The sequence below is a fragment of the Populus nigra genome, chromosome 13, assembly GCF_951802175.1.
Source record: "Populus nigra chromosome 13, ddPopNigr1.1, whole genome shotgun sequence".
In the NCBI taxonomy this organism is placed as follows: domain Eukaryota; kingdom Viridiplantae; phylum Streptophyta; class Magnoliopsida; order Malpighiales; family Salicaceae; genus Populus; species Populus nigra.
The window spans coordinates 14,260,614-14,275,025 of record NC_084864.1 but is presented as its reverse complement, the minus strand read 5'-3'; the positions used below and the strand labels follow the sequence as shown (position 1 = coordinate 14,275,025).

The window sequence follows — 14,412 nt, the reverse complement described above, 5'->3', positions numbered from 1 at the left end:
TAAGGAAATCAAAACAGGACATAGTTTCATCTTCCCATTAAAATTAGCAACATATCAACTATTTTAAGAAAATTAAGTCAAAATTAAGAAAATTCTTTAAAATCATAACCGTTTCAATTAACCGTTTCTTTGTTTTTTCTCTTTTTCTAATTTCCTTTTACAATTAATTACTTATATGATGGATTAAACAAATGGAAAGAAAGAAACCATAAGTAGCAAAAAGGGATCCTCTCTTTATCTTCTATCACTTGATTTCTTTTCTTAACTTCTTCTCCAGCTACCCCTCCCTCCTTTTCTCATATACAAAGCTTCTGCTGCCTTTTTTATCCTTTAAAAAAGCAAAAAACCGGGCCATGTTCATGTTTAGAGTTTTGACACGATTATCCTTGGAGCCTAAACCTGAATTATACGTAAAAAACGAAGAAAAGAAAATCCATGAATGAGAGAGAGAGAGAGAGAGAGATCATACATACTTGTTTGTGAATGATCACCGGGTGGGGTTGGGGGTGGTGGTGGTATTAAGAGGATATGTATTTATATATATATAAAGTGAATTGTGAAGAGACATGATGCTTTGATTAATTAGGAAAATTAATGATGTTTCGAAAAGTCACTTCTTCCATGACCGACATTAATCTTTCCTTTCCATGTTACACCAGGTTTTATATTTTTTCCTTTTACGTTTAATTCGTTTTCAAAATTAACCCAAGATTTCAGAACGTTGCAATATTAAACCTCAACGTCACAAATGATCTACTGTAATTTAATTTTAAGGCCTGATTAAATACCAAGTTATTAAAACACACTTGTTCCCAGCAGAACACAATGTTAAAGGGAGAGAGAGATCATCTTGCATGCATAAAATCGAAGACGTGAACTGTAACAAATATATTGTTGTGTTGCAAACAGATTTCATGGTTTTATATAAATCCAAGAACTTTTTACGAACCAGCTGATGATATAATTATAAGTTAGAGTAATTATTGAAACCCTCCCATAATTATTGGATTTTGTTCCTTCACTTCCACCTAACGGATTCATCATTCTGCTACTTCCAAATCCATTCAAGAAATCTCAAAAGTCCATTTGAAATGAACAAAGGATACATTAACCGGTTGAGATGAAAATCTCTCAACTAGAATGAAAAGATCCTTATACCTCCAAGGTCTGATACTCGGTTTATTCCTACCACCTGTATTACCAGAATGGAATGCGCTAGTTCTAAGATGCAGAGTCTGTGTTCGAACAATGATTTATGGAAGCATAGGTACGTGGAGGAGATTGGAAATGCGTCCGAAACACAAAGTTTTGGCAACTGGAAAACTAGATCAATTCTCTAGATATCGATGTTTTCTGCTAAATCTTATGGCAGCATGAAGTCCACTAATTTTGTCTGTGATTGTAACTATTTGGATTGTTAATTTTTTTTAAATAGTTTATGTTCATAAAACGCCGGTCTTGCAAATTGATAAACTTTTGTTTGAATGATATCGTAGATTAAAAGGCTTGAAGGAAATCTTTGTTTGTGTTGCATATATTAAGAGAGTTCTTGATGCCGGACAAAGAGAGATTTGAGGAGAAGGCGAGAAGGGAGAGAAAGAACGAAGAGAAGAAGAAGAAAAAGAAAAAGAAAAAGAAAGAAAAGCTAGGGAAGAAGGGGGAAGAAGAAGAAGCTGGGAAGAAGAAGAGGAGAGGAGAGAAGGGAAGGGAAGAGGAGAATTGAACACTACAATTTTTCTTTAATTCATCTATAAACTGTTAAATCAAATAAAGCCCAATCACATAGGTTTAAAGCCAAAACAGAGGGGTGGAACTGGAGTGTCTTATGAAAGAAAACTCTATAAGGTAGCGTGGAATGCTCTTTCAAAGCCAAGACAGATGGATGGAACTGGTTTGGGTTCTCGCAGAAGGTTTCGGTCTTGGGGTGATTGCTTTTCCAAATTTGGACCAATCAGCTCTGCATCAGCTAGCAATGATTTCGAAAATGGGAGCTTGACAAGCTTCAGAGCGGACCAGGGCTTTATCCATGAGAGAAAGAGGATGAAACTCGTCCTCAGTCAATGCTTTCAGCACCATATTTACACCAAGATAGGGATGATAAACTAATATGGATGCTTGACAGTAGGGGTGGTTATACTGTGAAATCTTGTAGCGCAGCTGTGGCTGGGTTTTTGCTTCCATGTCAGACCATGAACATCCCCAATGTATGGAAACCTACCGCTCTCCCAAAGGTAGAATTCTTCACTTGGCTGGCTGTTCTTGATAGACTGAACACTAAAGAGTTTTTTGCAGCACCATGGAATAATTACACCAGTAGAAAATGTATGTTGCTGCTGTCAAACTGAGGAAGAATCACTCCACCATCAACTACAACACTGCCAGCAAGTTGGAATCATGCATGTGTTCAGTTGGCGAGGATCAACTTGGACCCTTCCTAAATCAGTAAGTGGTTTGTTTCAGCAATGAAGGTTCTTTGCAAGAGGTGGAAAACAAGGTATTTCCCACATCATTTTCTCTCTTTCTTCATTTTGATATTTCAATTATTAAAATAAAGTAAGTAATAATATTACTCACACAATACCATAAAATTCCTCGGAATTTTAAATTTTTTATTTAGAAATTTTGGCCATGCATGATCTACAACCGTGAAACAGGTCCCAGAAAAACACAAGTCCAAAGCTAGTTGGACTTCTCCATAAATCAAAAGGAAAATTGATAGATCAGCAGGAAAACTAACGTAGCATTTCGTTAAAAATAAACTCTATTTTCGGCTATTCCTCAAACAGTGTTTTAAGATTGTAAGGCTTCGCGATGTCAAGACTTCCACTCCACATTAGCTTCGCAAATTGATTGTTGGCACTCTCAGTTGGATGAGCCGAATCAAAGAAGAAATATTCACTTGCATTGTCGCATAATTGATATCCTTTCTGACCACAAGTAGGGAAGCTTCTGTAAGGACCACTGCCACAACATGCCTCTTGAACCTCCTTGAAACCTTCATATATGGAGAAATCACATTTAAATTCATAACAAGGATAGGAAATCTATATAGGGACCTTGATTTTTAATTATTTAATGCTTATAGACAGGAATTACCATATTTTGAAGGGTTATTAATTCTCTCCCTTCCTGCAACGTAGGCATCAAAAATTGAGTATCTAAATCCTTCTAGCTGTCCCTCAAGCTCTTTGAGTGCTTTAGGGAGTGCTCTGTTGTGTAGCTTTGCAAACATTGTAGCTTCATCCAAGCAGCCTGACACACCTGTTCTTTCCTGTTTAGCTGCTCTCAAGGATGGTAGACAACCCAAAGCAATCAACGTTGACAATCCAAATCTCCTTCCTCCTATCTTGTATATTTCCTGGAACAGTACAATTACGCAATCATAATCCTTGATCAACTTGGAAAGAAGAGAAAGAATGGTTCTTTAGCATGCTAAATTACTTGGATCACTGTTGTTATATTGCCAATGACCATCCCAACATACTCTTCTCTTGAATAGAATTGAAGCAAACTGTGCGTTGGTGTTAGAGCTGCAAAGTAGTCATTGCCTCCAATGCTGAAAATGTAAACCGCTGTGGACAGCAATTTTTTAGCTTCTGCTTCACCTAGTTGAAGCCTTAACTGCCTTTTCATATGCTTGAAATAGCTTAGTTGAGTGCTAAGGTTTATCACCTTCCAAGAAATGGGAAAAAAATGAAAAACCAAAAAAAAAAGTTATGGAACATATCTAAGACAGTAAACTTTGTATTCTTGACATACCCATCCATGATGAGTTTCAACAAGAGCACCAGCTCCAGATGATGCAAAGTTCACTCCATTTATAAATCGATGACTACTGGATTGTAGATGTTGTATTTCAGAGCTTATCACCTTGAAAAAAATCATTGAATCTCATTATTCCTTTAGAAGATTTAAGAGAGATCTCGAGTTTAATTAATTTATAAAAAGACGAAAAGTGGTGGGGATCAATAACATTGAAGACCCCACCAAGAAAAAAACAACATGATGACAGACATACCATTCCTTGGAGATTTTCAGCGAGAACAAGATCCCCTTTTGACTCAAAGTTTTCTCCATCCATAAATTGATGGTCACCAGGTTGTAGATATGGCGGAATTAAAGGTAGATTTGCAGATTGAGCTGTCACAAAACATTTCATAAAAATAAGAAAAGAAAGAACAAAAAAGAATGAATTAAGGTGCTCTTAACTGTAATGAACTTACCAATAAAATCTGGAATTAATCGACCATCACAAGGCCTTCCTGTGGGATGCTTAAAGAAGGTTTCTCCATATGGCCAGAAATCTGAAAAGATAGGAGCATCTTCGATGTACTTATTGTTTCCAGCATCATATAATGAATCTCCAAAGATAAATAAGGCAACATGCTTAGAACCATGGCAGCTTCTTGCAACCAGAAGGCTTGCACAAAATACCAAGAAACAATTCTTAATATTGGACCTTGAAATTCTCATCTCTCCAGGAGCTCACCTTCTGTTGATTCTCTCAGCGCTCTCCTTTACAGGTAAGAACAAGATGAGCAATGCTAACCAAACTGATAAAGACCACCCCAGATGCTTATTTCTTGTCGTTATCAGACGTCACTGTTGATGACATGGCTAGCACTGAAGTTAGTGTGTCTGAGTTTGTGGGAGAACAACAAGTAGTTTAACAGGTTGACTTTAAGGTGGTAGGAGACTATAATGATTGTCCAACCGATCCGATACAGCATGTATACACTGTCTTTATGATAATAAAAAAATATTAGTGGCCGGTGCTTTATGAAATAGTACCCGAGCTCCTACATGCTATACTAAAAAATTTATATTTAAAAAAAATTGTATAAGGATTGATAATATATTTTTTAGTTAGAAAGAAAAATTTATTTGAAAATTTAAAATTTAATGTATATATTTAATAAAATAAATTAAAAATTATAAGTGCTAATAAATATTAAAAAATAAGTTGTCAAGCTGGAAACAAATACAAATTAATATATTCGATTTTATATTACAAAGAACCCTTTAATTATTTATATTTAATTATATAACAATATTTTAATTATAAGAAATAATAATTTAAATTTTGTTTAAACAAACTAATTTTCTATTATATTTCCTTCTTTTATTAATATTTTTAATTTCAGTAAAAAAAACATTAACTTTTTGTTGCATGTCTTTCATTTAATAAAAGTTAAAAGAAATTAGAATACATATCCAAAAGAATTTGAATGATTTAAAATAAAGAAAAAAATATCTCTAATTAGAATCTCTTTGCCTAGCTGACACGCTCATTTAAAAAAAATAAAAGTCTTTATCAGAATATTTAGTTTTTAGGCAACACTTTATTATTATTCTAAAAGCAAGTTTGAATTATATATATATAAAAAATATTTTAATAACTTAGACACGAATGTATTAAAAAAATATAACAATAACGCAGTGTTTGGATATTGTCACAAAGAACTCTTTGATAATATTATTAAATTTGGCCCATACAATTCAATTTAAAAATCTTCCAACCTAACTTTTTATCTATCTAAAATTTTTAATATAATTATGTGTAGGTTGATATGATATAACCTAGATGACTTGATGGGATTATCAACCGTAAAACTTAGTTTGACTTCAATAAAAATTTCAAAATAATATTTTTTTTTTAATATTGAGTCGAGGACATCTCAGATCGGAACTATCTAACCATGATTAACATACTAAACTAGCGATCCAAGTCATGAATCTAATTAAATTTAATAATTTTATTTTTTTGTAATTTTATATAATTATACGATAAAAAATACACTCTCACAATAAAAACAACATATTAATTTTGCTTAAGAAAAAAATATATGATAGGTGTATAAAAAGAATGCTTGCTAATAAAATAAAATAAAAGAGTACAATGTCATTCGAAAACATGATAAAAAATGATCGACTTACAACTAAAATAATATCTAAATATATACTTAATCATTTTAAGAATCTAATAAAATAATATAACTAATAAATATTTGATTAATTAAAATTTAAGAAATCACAGTAAAAGTATTTGAAATTGTTTTTTAAAAAAAATGTGAGGCACACAGGACCCGTGCACCTCGAGGTGTTTTTTTTTTTTTTTTTACACTTGTCATCTTTCTAATTTTTTTTAAGAAACAAATGATGTGTCGCTTCCACATCTAAATTCTAGTAAAAATGACTAAAAATTGAGAGATGTTCTTTTATTTAAAATTTTATTTTCATAATTTTCACTAATTGTTTTTTTAATAAACACCCTTAAAACTTACAAAAAATAATAATTTATTAGCCCAAAAAAACCTAAAAAAATTATCCAAAAATACAAAACTAAAATGAAAATAAATTATTTCTCGACTGCAACCTACTTTTTTTTTTGTACAAGATAATGGTATTTAGTTCTCATTGGTGCAATAACTCTTGTTATAAGTTTTTAAGTTAATTTTTAAAGCAAGTAAAAAAATATAGAGAGAACTTTGTTTAATTGAAAAACAAAAGGAAGTTATTTACGTTAAACACTAGCAGAAAATTAAGGAATGCTAAAAGAGTATTTAGAGAGAATTTTGTTATTATTAGAAATTATTGATGGAATTGCTAATGGAAAATCATCTTTCGAAAGTTGCTCATTGGCTTTTTTTGTTCTGTTGGTGATTTCTAATACCAATAAAAATATCAATGGAATTACTAATGAAATATTATCTTTAAAAAGTTGCTCATTTAATTTTTTTTTTATCCCGTTAATGATTTCTAATACCTATAAAAGTATCAATGAAATATATATTTTGCTAGCATTAAAAATTGTTGTCGGAATAAAAATAATCTAAAAAATTCGAGCCATCTTTACTGTAAAAAAAACTAGCAGATTCCATTAATGATCTTTAATTTATAATAATAATAAAAACTAATAGTAAGAACACCGGCCTTCTTTATTGTAAAAAAAAAAACATATGATGTATCTGCCACCGCCGGCATTGTGTAAACAAGAGTCGGGGGTATTAGAAATATTGAGGATAACTTAATCAGATTTTAAATTTAATTTTTTAATAATTATGAGTTGAATTCACATGATTATTTACTTTAAAGCTTATAAAATAAAATTAATTAAAATATATATAAACCGATTCAAAAACCCGTATTAACTTAAAAAAAATGAAATTTTTAAGATAAAGTCAGGGTCATAGGTCTCCCATACATTGGCTTCACTGCAGCGAAGAACTTTGTCTGTATATGTCTGCAGAGAAAAATATATTACTTCTCTTTTGGTGGTTGGATGAAGTATATAGCATCCATGGAGAGAAATGGCTGCCTTCGTCTATATATGTCTTCTACCACTACAAAGGAAAAAATGAGAATCAATCAATTAATTACTTGGTGAATGCAGCGATTGAAATGCTCTTCACAGTAATTTTGTAACCATGCGGACAGCCAGTGGAGGGTTAAAGAGAAGCATGACTTCATATTTCGTTTTATATCATTGAAAACCAAATTATTTCCGGTTAACCGGATACTCCAAGCAATACCCATAAAGGAGGAGCTGCCATGTCTTTCTCTGAAACCTAGCCATTGACAGCAACTCATCAAGTATAGCTTATTTGTTATGTAGTTTAGATGTGATTGTGTATTTATTATTAGCATACAATCTTAGCAATAATCATGGGAGAAAATATACACAAGATTGTCTTTTGCAAGTTTTTTTCACTTTATATATACACATGTACATCATAAGAAAGAGGTATGAATAAATAATTCTGTTTCGCTACTGCATTGTCTCACGTCTCTTTATTACTCTGCTTCAAATTTCTACAGGAACACTCCAAAAAACACCCCACCGGCACCATAAAATAAATTTTATCCATAGAAAAATTGCATTGTAGCAACATATGATCTAATGACTCTAATTTAGAAATGATTATAATTAAAGTAGTTGAGGAATGAAATTGATATAAAAATAGTTTAAATATAAATTCAATATTGTCCTAATAGCTTGAAGTTTATTATAGAATTAAACCATAAAAAATGAGGGAGGGAGGGAGGTTTCTCGGCGATGGAAGCTTATATTTTTTTTTATGTGAGTTATGGAGCTTGTCTCATGCCTAGTTTTTTTTTTTCTAATGCTTGAGTGAGATGTTGGAGGTTGATGGTGACTAGATCACTTGGAGCAGCTGATATAGCTTTTTTATAATGTATAAATATGAGCGTTACTTGCTTTCATATTTTTTTTTTTTTTTTTGAAATTGGAATTGTTCGTTGCATCCTAATGTTTAAGTTAATTTTGAATGTTTGTTTATTTAAGGATAAACAAGTAAAAATCATGAAAAGAAGTTTTCTTCCTTTTTTGAGTGGTTTTTAATATCTTGAGCTATGCCTCACTTGTCTCTGATGATTATTTATTATAAAAATTTTATATGGCTCACAATTTCCAAGATTATAGTCTGAGGCGACAATGCAAGTGGCTGTGTTTTTTCAAAAATACCAGTAAGACACGTTTATGCTGAAAAAATTCTTGTGGTATGCTTTGGTTAGTTTAGAAAAATATACTTATTCACCACGTTTCTCCACCCATTTAATAATTATTATTAACATATATTAAAAAAAACTTTGATATTTTATTATAGCAATAAACAATTAAATGTGAAATGTGTTAGTCTTTTATAATTTGAACCTCAAAGTTTACTAAAAGAACTTACCATTTCATTATTTACTCAACTTTTTTTTTGTTCTTTTTTAAAAAAATTCAACTTCATCCTTCAGTATTGAGTTGATTGAGAATTTGATTTGATTTTTTCTATTTGCTTTCTATAGGGTTATCATGGTCTCGTGACCAAGATCGCAAATTTTACGGGTTAGCCAATTTGATTCGAATTTTTTTAGGTCCTTTGTTCTTTTTAATTGATTTTTTTCAATTTCATTATCCAAATTAAAAATTTGACTTCATAATTTTTTTTATTTCTATAGAGTTATCTCGGTCTCATGATTCAAGTTTTACAAGTTAACCGAGTTTGAATCAAGATTTTTTTTGTTTCTTTAATTGATTTTTTTTTTCAAATTAATCCTTCAACATTGGGTTAATTGAGAATTGTGCTTCATAATTTGTTTTCATTTATTTTTTATGGGTTATCATGGTTTCATGACCCAAGTTGTGAGTTGCCTGATTGCCTCGAGTTTTTTTTCTATTTTTTCAATTTCATCATTCAATATTGAGTTGATTAAGTATTATATTTCATAATTTATTTCGGTTTGTTTACATGAAGTTATGCCAGCCTCATGACTCAAGTCACAAGTTTGGTAGGTTAACTCGATTTGACTCGAATGGTTTTTTCGTGTTCTTTTTTTAATTGATTTTTTATTCAATTTCATCCTTTAAAATTGGATTGATTGAGAATTGAGTTTCATAATTTATTTCAAATTTTTTCTATGTGGTTATATCGGTATCATGACTAAGTTTTTACAGGTTAACTAGGGTTTACTCGACCTATTTTTCTAATTGATTTTTTTTTCAATTTCATTATTCAATATTGGATTGATTGAAAAATAAATTTAATAATTTTTTTTATTTACTTCTACAGGTTAGCAAGGTCTTATGACATGAATTGGAGATTTGACAGGATAACCTTAGTTGATTCGAGGGAATCCAAATAGATTTGAGTAAATTTAAGTAGATCCAATATATTATCATCTTACTATTAAAAAAATAATATCGTCTTAAGTAAATCTAAGTAGATCCAATATATTATCATCTTACTATTTAAAAAATAATATTGTCTTAATTTTTTTTATGAAGCTATATTTTTACCTGTTATTTAAGTTGTTTTTAGACCTATAAAATTGACTATGTTTAGCTTCCAAATAATTTAATTTTTTTTGGTTAGAAAATATAAAGTGAATGACAGCCAATAAAAATAAAAACATGATAGGTTCGAATCATTTTCCATTTATTAAAGTGTTTAGATATGTGAATGACCTCATCAACTTTGCTATTAAAAACATAATACGGGTAACCGTGTGATTATGGTTTGGATCGAGGTCGGGACAAGTGCTGGAGTTCATGATCGTGACCACCTAGCTTGTTCGAATAATTCTCTTCTATCACCCTTTTTTTTTTAATGTTTGTTTCGAACAAGTTTTTGAGATTAGTTGTGATTATGATGTCATTCTACTGTCATTAAGAATAAATTAACTCTAACCGAGGATTAAAACACATTTATCTAAAACTTTTTGCACTGTGTCTAGCTAATGGAGAATATATTGAAAAGAAAAATACCCTTGAGAATTCACAGCCAAAAGCGTTAATCACGTTTCTGTTACAAATATAGGAAGGATTCTCAGTAGGTCCAGGTTTCATACAGGAAAAGGCATGCAATAATTGACAAATGTTGCTTGAAATCACAGCTATGTTCCTCCTCTGAAACTTCAATTGCTTTATTATATTATTATAGGCATAGCCAAGTCAAGCCTGCACCGTGTGGAGCCTAATCAAAATAATCAGAGACTGCTGTTTGCCTTATCCATTTTTCATCTCATACTGCTGTCTTCTCAATATTTACTTGCCATTTCTTTCTCACCTCCCCTGCTTTTAGTTTTCCTTGCACCTTTTCTACTTCTTCTTTTCCATTCCAAAACAAGCCATGGCTGATGCAATTCTTTCTGCTCTCGCGAGTACAATCATGGGGAACTTGAATTCCCCAATTCTTCAAGAGCTTGGACTTGCTGGGGGCCTAACGACCGAGCTTGAAAATCTCAAGCGCACGTTCAGAACCATTCAAGCTGTGCTGCAAGATGCAGAGGAGAAGCAGTGGAAGAGTGAGCCTATCAAGGTGTGGCTCAGCGACCTCAAGGATGCAGCTTATGTTGTTGATGATGTACTGGATGACTTTGCAATTGAAGCTAAGTTGCTTCTGCAGCGAAGAGATCTCAAAAATCGAGTAAGATCCTTCTTTTCTAGCAAACATAATCCACTTGTTTTTCGACAAAGGATGGCTCATAAATTGATGAATGTTAGAGAAAAACTGGATGCCATTGCCAAGGAGAGACAAAATTTCCACCTAACAGAGGGGGCTGTGGAGATGGAAGCAGATGGTTTTGTTCAGCGTCAGACTTGGTCTTCGGTGAATGAATCAGAAATTTATGGAAGAGGCAAGGAGAAAGAGGAACTAATCAACTTGCTGCTCACTACTTCAGGTGATCTCCCTATTTATGCTATATGGGGGATGGGGGGGCTGGGTAAAACAACACTTGTTCAACTGGTCTTCAATGAAGAAAGTGTTAAACAGCAATTCAGTTTGAGGATCTGGGTGTGTGTATCTACTGATTTCGATCTCAGAAGATTAACAAGAGCCATCATAGAGTCCATTGATGGTTCCCCTTGTGGTCTTCAAGAATTGGATCCCTTGCAACAATGCCTCCAACAGAAGTTAAATAGAAAGAAGTTTTTGCTTGTATTGGATGATGTGTGGGATGATTATGGTGATAGGTGGAATAAATTGAAGGAGGTATTAAGGTGTGGAGCTAAAGATAGTGCTGTCATAGTAACTACGCGTATTGAGATGATTGCTCTTAGAATGGCAACAGCTTTTGTCAAGCACATGGGGAGATTGTCTGAAGAAGATTCTTGGCAGTTGTTTCAACAGCTTGCATTCGGGATGAGAAGGAAAGAGGAGAGGGCACGCCTGGAAGCCATTGGAGTATCAATAGTGAAGAAGTGTGGTGGTGTTCCTTTAGCTATAAAGGCACTAGGGAACCTAATGCGGTTAAAAGAAAGTGAAGATCAGTGGATAGCTGTCAAAGAAAGTGAGATTTGGGATCTAAGAGAAGAAGCAAACGAGATCTTACCTGCTTTGAGGTTGAGTTACACTAATCTATCACCACATTTGAAGCAATGCTTTGCGTATTGCGCTATATTTCCAAAAGATGAGGTGATGAGGAGGGAGGAGCTGATTGCTTTGTGGATGGCAAATGGCTTTATTTCTTGCAGAAGAGAAATGGATTTGCACGTCATGGGCATTGAGATATTCAATGAACTAGTGGGAAGGTCATTTCTGCAAGAGGTCGAGGATGATGGATTTGGCAACATAAAATGTAAAATGCATGATCTTATGCATGATCTTGCGCAATCCATTGCAGTACAAGAATGCTATATGAGTACAGAAGGCGATGGGAGGTTGGAAATTCCTAAAACTGTCCGTCATGTAGCTTTTTACAACAAAGAAGTAGCTCCATCCTCTGAAGTTCTCAAGGTCCTATCACTTCGCTCACTTCTTTTGAGGAATGAACAGTATTGGAATGGATGGGGAAAGATTCCTGGTCGAAAACATCGAGCCTTGAGTTTAAGAAATGTCCTGGTGGAGAAATTGCCGAAGTCAATTTGTGATTTGAAACATCTAAGGTATCTAGATGTGTCAGGCTCCAGTATCAGAACACTGCCTGAAAGTACAACCTCTCTCCCAAACCTACAGACACTAGATCTGAGAGATTGCGATGAACTCATCCAATTACCAAAAGGTATGAAGCACATGAAAAGTCTTGTCTATCTTGACATCACGGATTGTGGTTCACTTCGAGATATGCCTGCTGGAATGGGGCAATTGATAGGCCTGCGAAAACTTACCCTGTTCATTGTGGGTGGGGAGAATGGTCGTCGCATAAGCGAGCTGGAAAGGCTGAATAATCTTGCTGGTGAATTGAGTATCGCAGATCTTGTGAATGTTAAGAATTTAAAAGATGCCACAAGTGCCAATTTGAAGTTGAAGACAGCTCTTTTATCACTGACTTTATCTTGGCATGGGAATGGAGCACCACAACAAAGAAAGAGTGTTATTCAAGAAAATAACGAGGAGGTCCTTGAAGGGCTTCAGCCTCATTCAAATCTGAAGAAGTTGAAGATATGGGGATACGGAGGTTCAAGATTTCCTAATTGGATGATGAACTTGAACATGACGCTACCAAATCTGGTAGAGATGGAGCTATCAGCATGTGACCACTGTGAACAACTTCCACCGTTGGGGAAACTACAGTTCCTCAAGAATCTTAAATTACAAGGAATGGATGGTGTGAAGAGTATTGACAGCAATGTGTATGGAGATGGGCAAAATCCATTCCCATCTTTGGAGACGCTGAATTTTGAGTCCATGAAGGGATTAGAGCAATGGGCTGCGTGTCGTTTTCCTCGCCTTCGAGAATTGAAGATAGACGGTTGCCCTCTGTTGAACGAAATGCCAATTATACCCTCTGTCAAAACAGTACAAATCTTTGGAGTGAATACTTCGTTGCTGATGTCAGTTAGGAATTTCACTTCAATCACCTCCCTTCATATAGGAAACATTCCAAATGTGAGGGAGCTTCCCGACGGGTTTTTGCAAAATCATTCCCTCCTTGAAAGCTTAGAAATTAGATGGATGTCAGATCTGGAGTCTTTGTCAAATAGGGTATTAGATAACCTTTCTGCTCTTAAAAGCTTGAGTATTTGGGGTTGCGGGAAACTTGAAAGCTTGCCAGAGGAAGGTCTTCGTAACCTCAATTCCTTGGAGGATTTAAGGATAGCTGATTGTGGAAGATTAAATTGTCTGCCAATGGATGGGCTGTGTGGCTTATCTTCTCTTTGGATATTAGTTGTTAGACATTGTGATAAATTCACATCTTTATCAGAGGGAGTGCGACATCTGACGGCACTTGAGGATTTGTGGCTTTATGGATGTCCAGAGCTGAATTCATTGCCAGAGAGTATCCAACATCTCACTTCTCTCCGATCTCTAACCATTTGGGATTGTCCAAATTTGAAGAAAAGGTGTGAGAAAGATTTAGGAGAGGACTGGCATAAGATAGCTCACATTCCTAAGATTAGTTTCAATTAAAATTGATATGCAAAATTTGTAATGAGAATAAAATATATATTTTTCGTAGTTTTAATTTGTTGTAATTGTTTAAATAATTTTCTCAAATTGATTGTTGTTTTATTCTTGATATAAATGTGTAAAAATGATTGGTTCATTATTCGTTTTAATTGAAACTTGTTTTACTAGTACTGTAATAAGTATTTTTTGTTACTTGAAAACAAAACTTGAATAAGAAAATCAACTGTTGAGGTTTCTCAACTAAAATATCAATCTCATAAACATCCTTTATGAAGACGTAATTTTACTTAATTAATTGAAACTAATAATATTTAAACAAGAGGTGCTGATTGATTGAGTATTGGATCGAGAAGTAATGTTACTTAATTCTGAATCAATTGGTAATATATATGTACTTAATTTGCTTGTTTGTATCACTAATTACTACTGCCTCCCGGCGTAAATCTCCAGGAATTGAAAATGTTTGGATTTGCGTGTTCTGTCATTCAAGATCGCTAGCTGTGCGCTTCACGTGGAAAAATATTCGCTCGATTGCCTTTTATCCAATTTATTT

The 14,412-nt window shown here is 33.4% G+C and overlaps 2 protein-coding genes across 2 annotated transcripts; one reads left to right on the top strand and one right to left on the bottom strand.

Moving 5' to 3' along the window:
* Positions 1-2,578: 2,578 nt before the first annotated feature.
* On the bottom strand, positions 2,579-4,677 carry LOC133670893 (GDSL esterase/lipase 1-like). Its single transcript, XM_062091490.1, has 6 exons — positions 4,224-4,677; positions 4,019-4,140; positions 3,760-3,870; positions 3,442-3,672; positions 3,097-3,358; positions 2,579-2,995 (listed from the first exon to the last, which is right to left on the bottom strand). The coding sequence occupies exons 1-6, from the start codon at positions 4,471-4,473 to the stop codon at positions 2,772-2,774; spliced, it is 1,200 nt and encodes a 399-aa protein (XP_061947474.1). The 5' UTR covers positions 4,474-4,677; the 3' UTR covers positions 2,579-2,771.
* Positions 4,678-10,479: 5,802 nt separating this feature from the next.
* Positions 10,480-13,995, top strand: LOC133671573 (putative disease resistance protein RGA1). Its single transcript, XM_062092354.1, has one exon. The coding sequence runs from the start codon at positions 10,638-10,640 to the stop codon at positions 13,857-13,859; it is 3,222 nt and encodes a 1,073-aa protein (XP_061948338.1). The 5' UTR covers positions 10,480-10,637; the 3' UTR covers positions 13,860-13,995.
* The last annotated feature ends 417 nt before the right edge of the window (positions 13,996-14,412 follow it).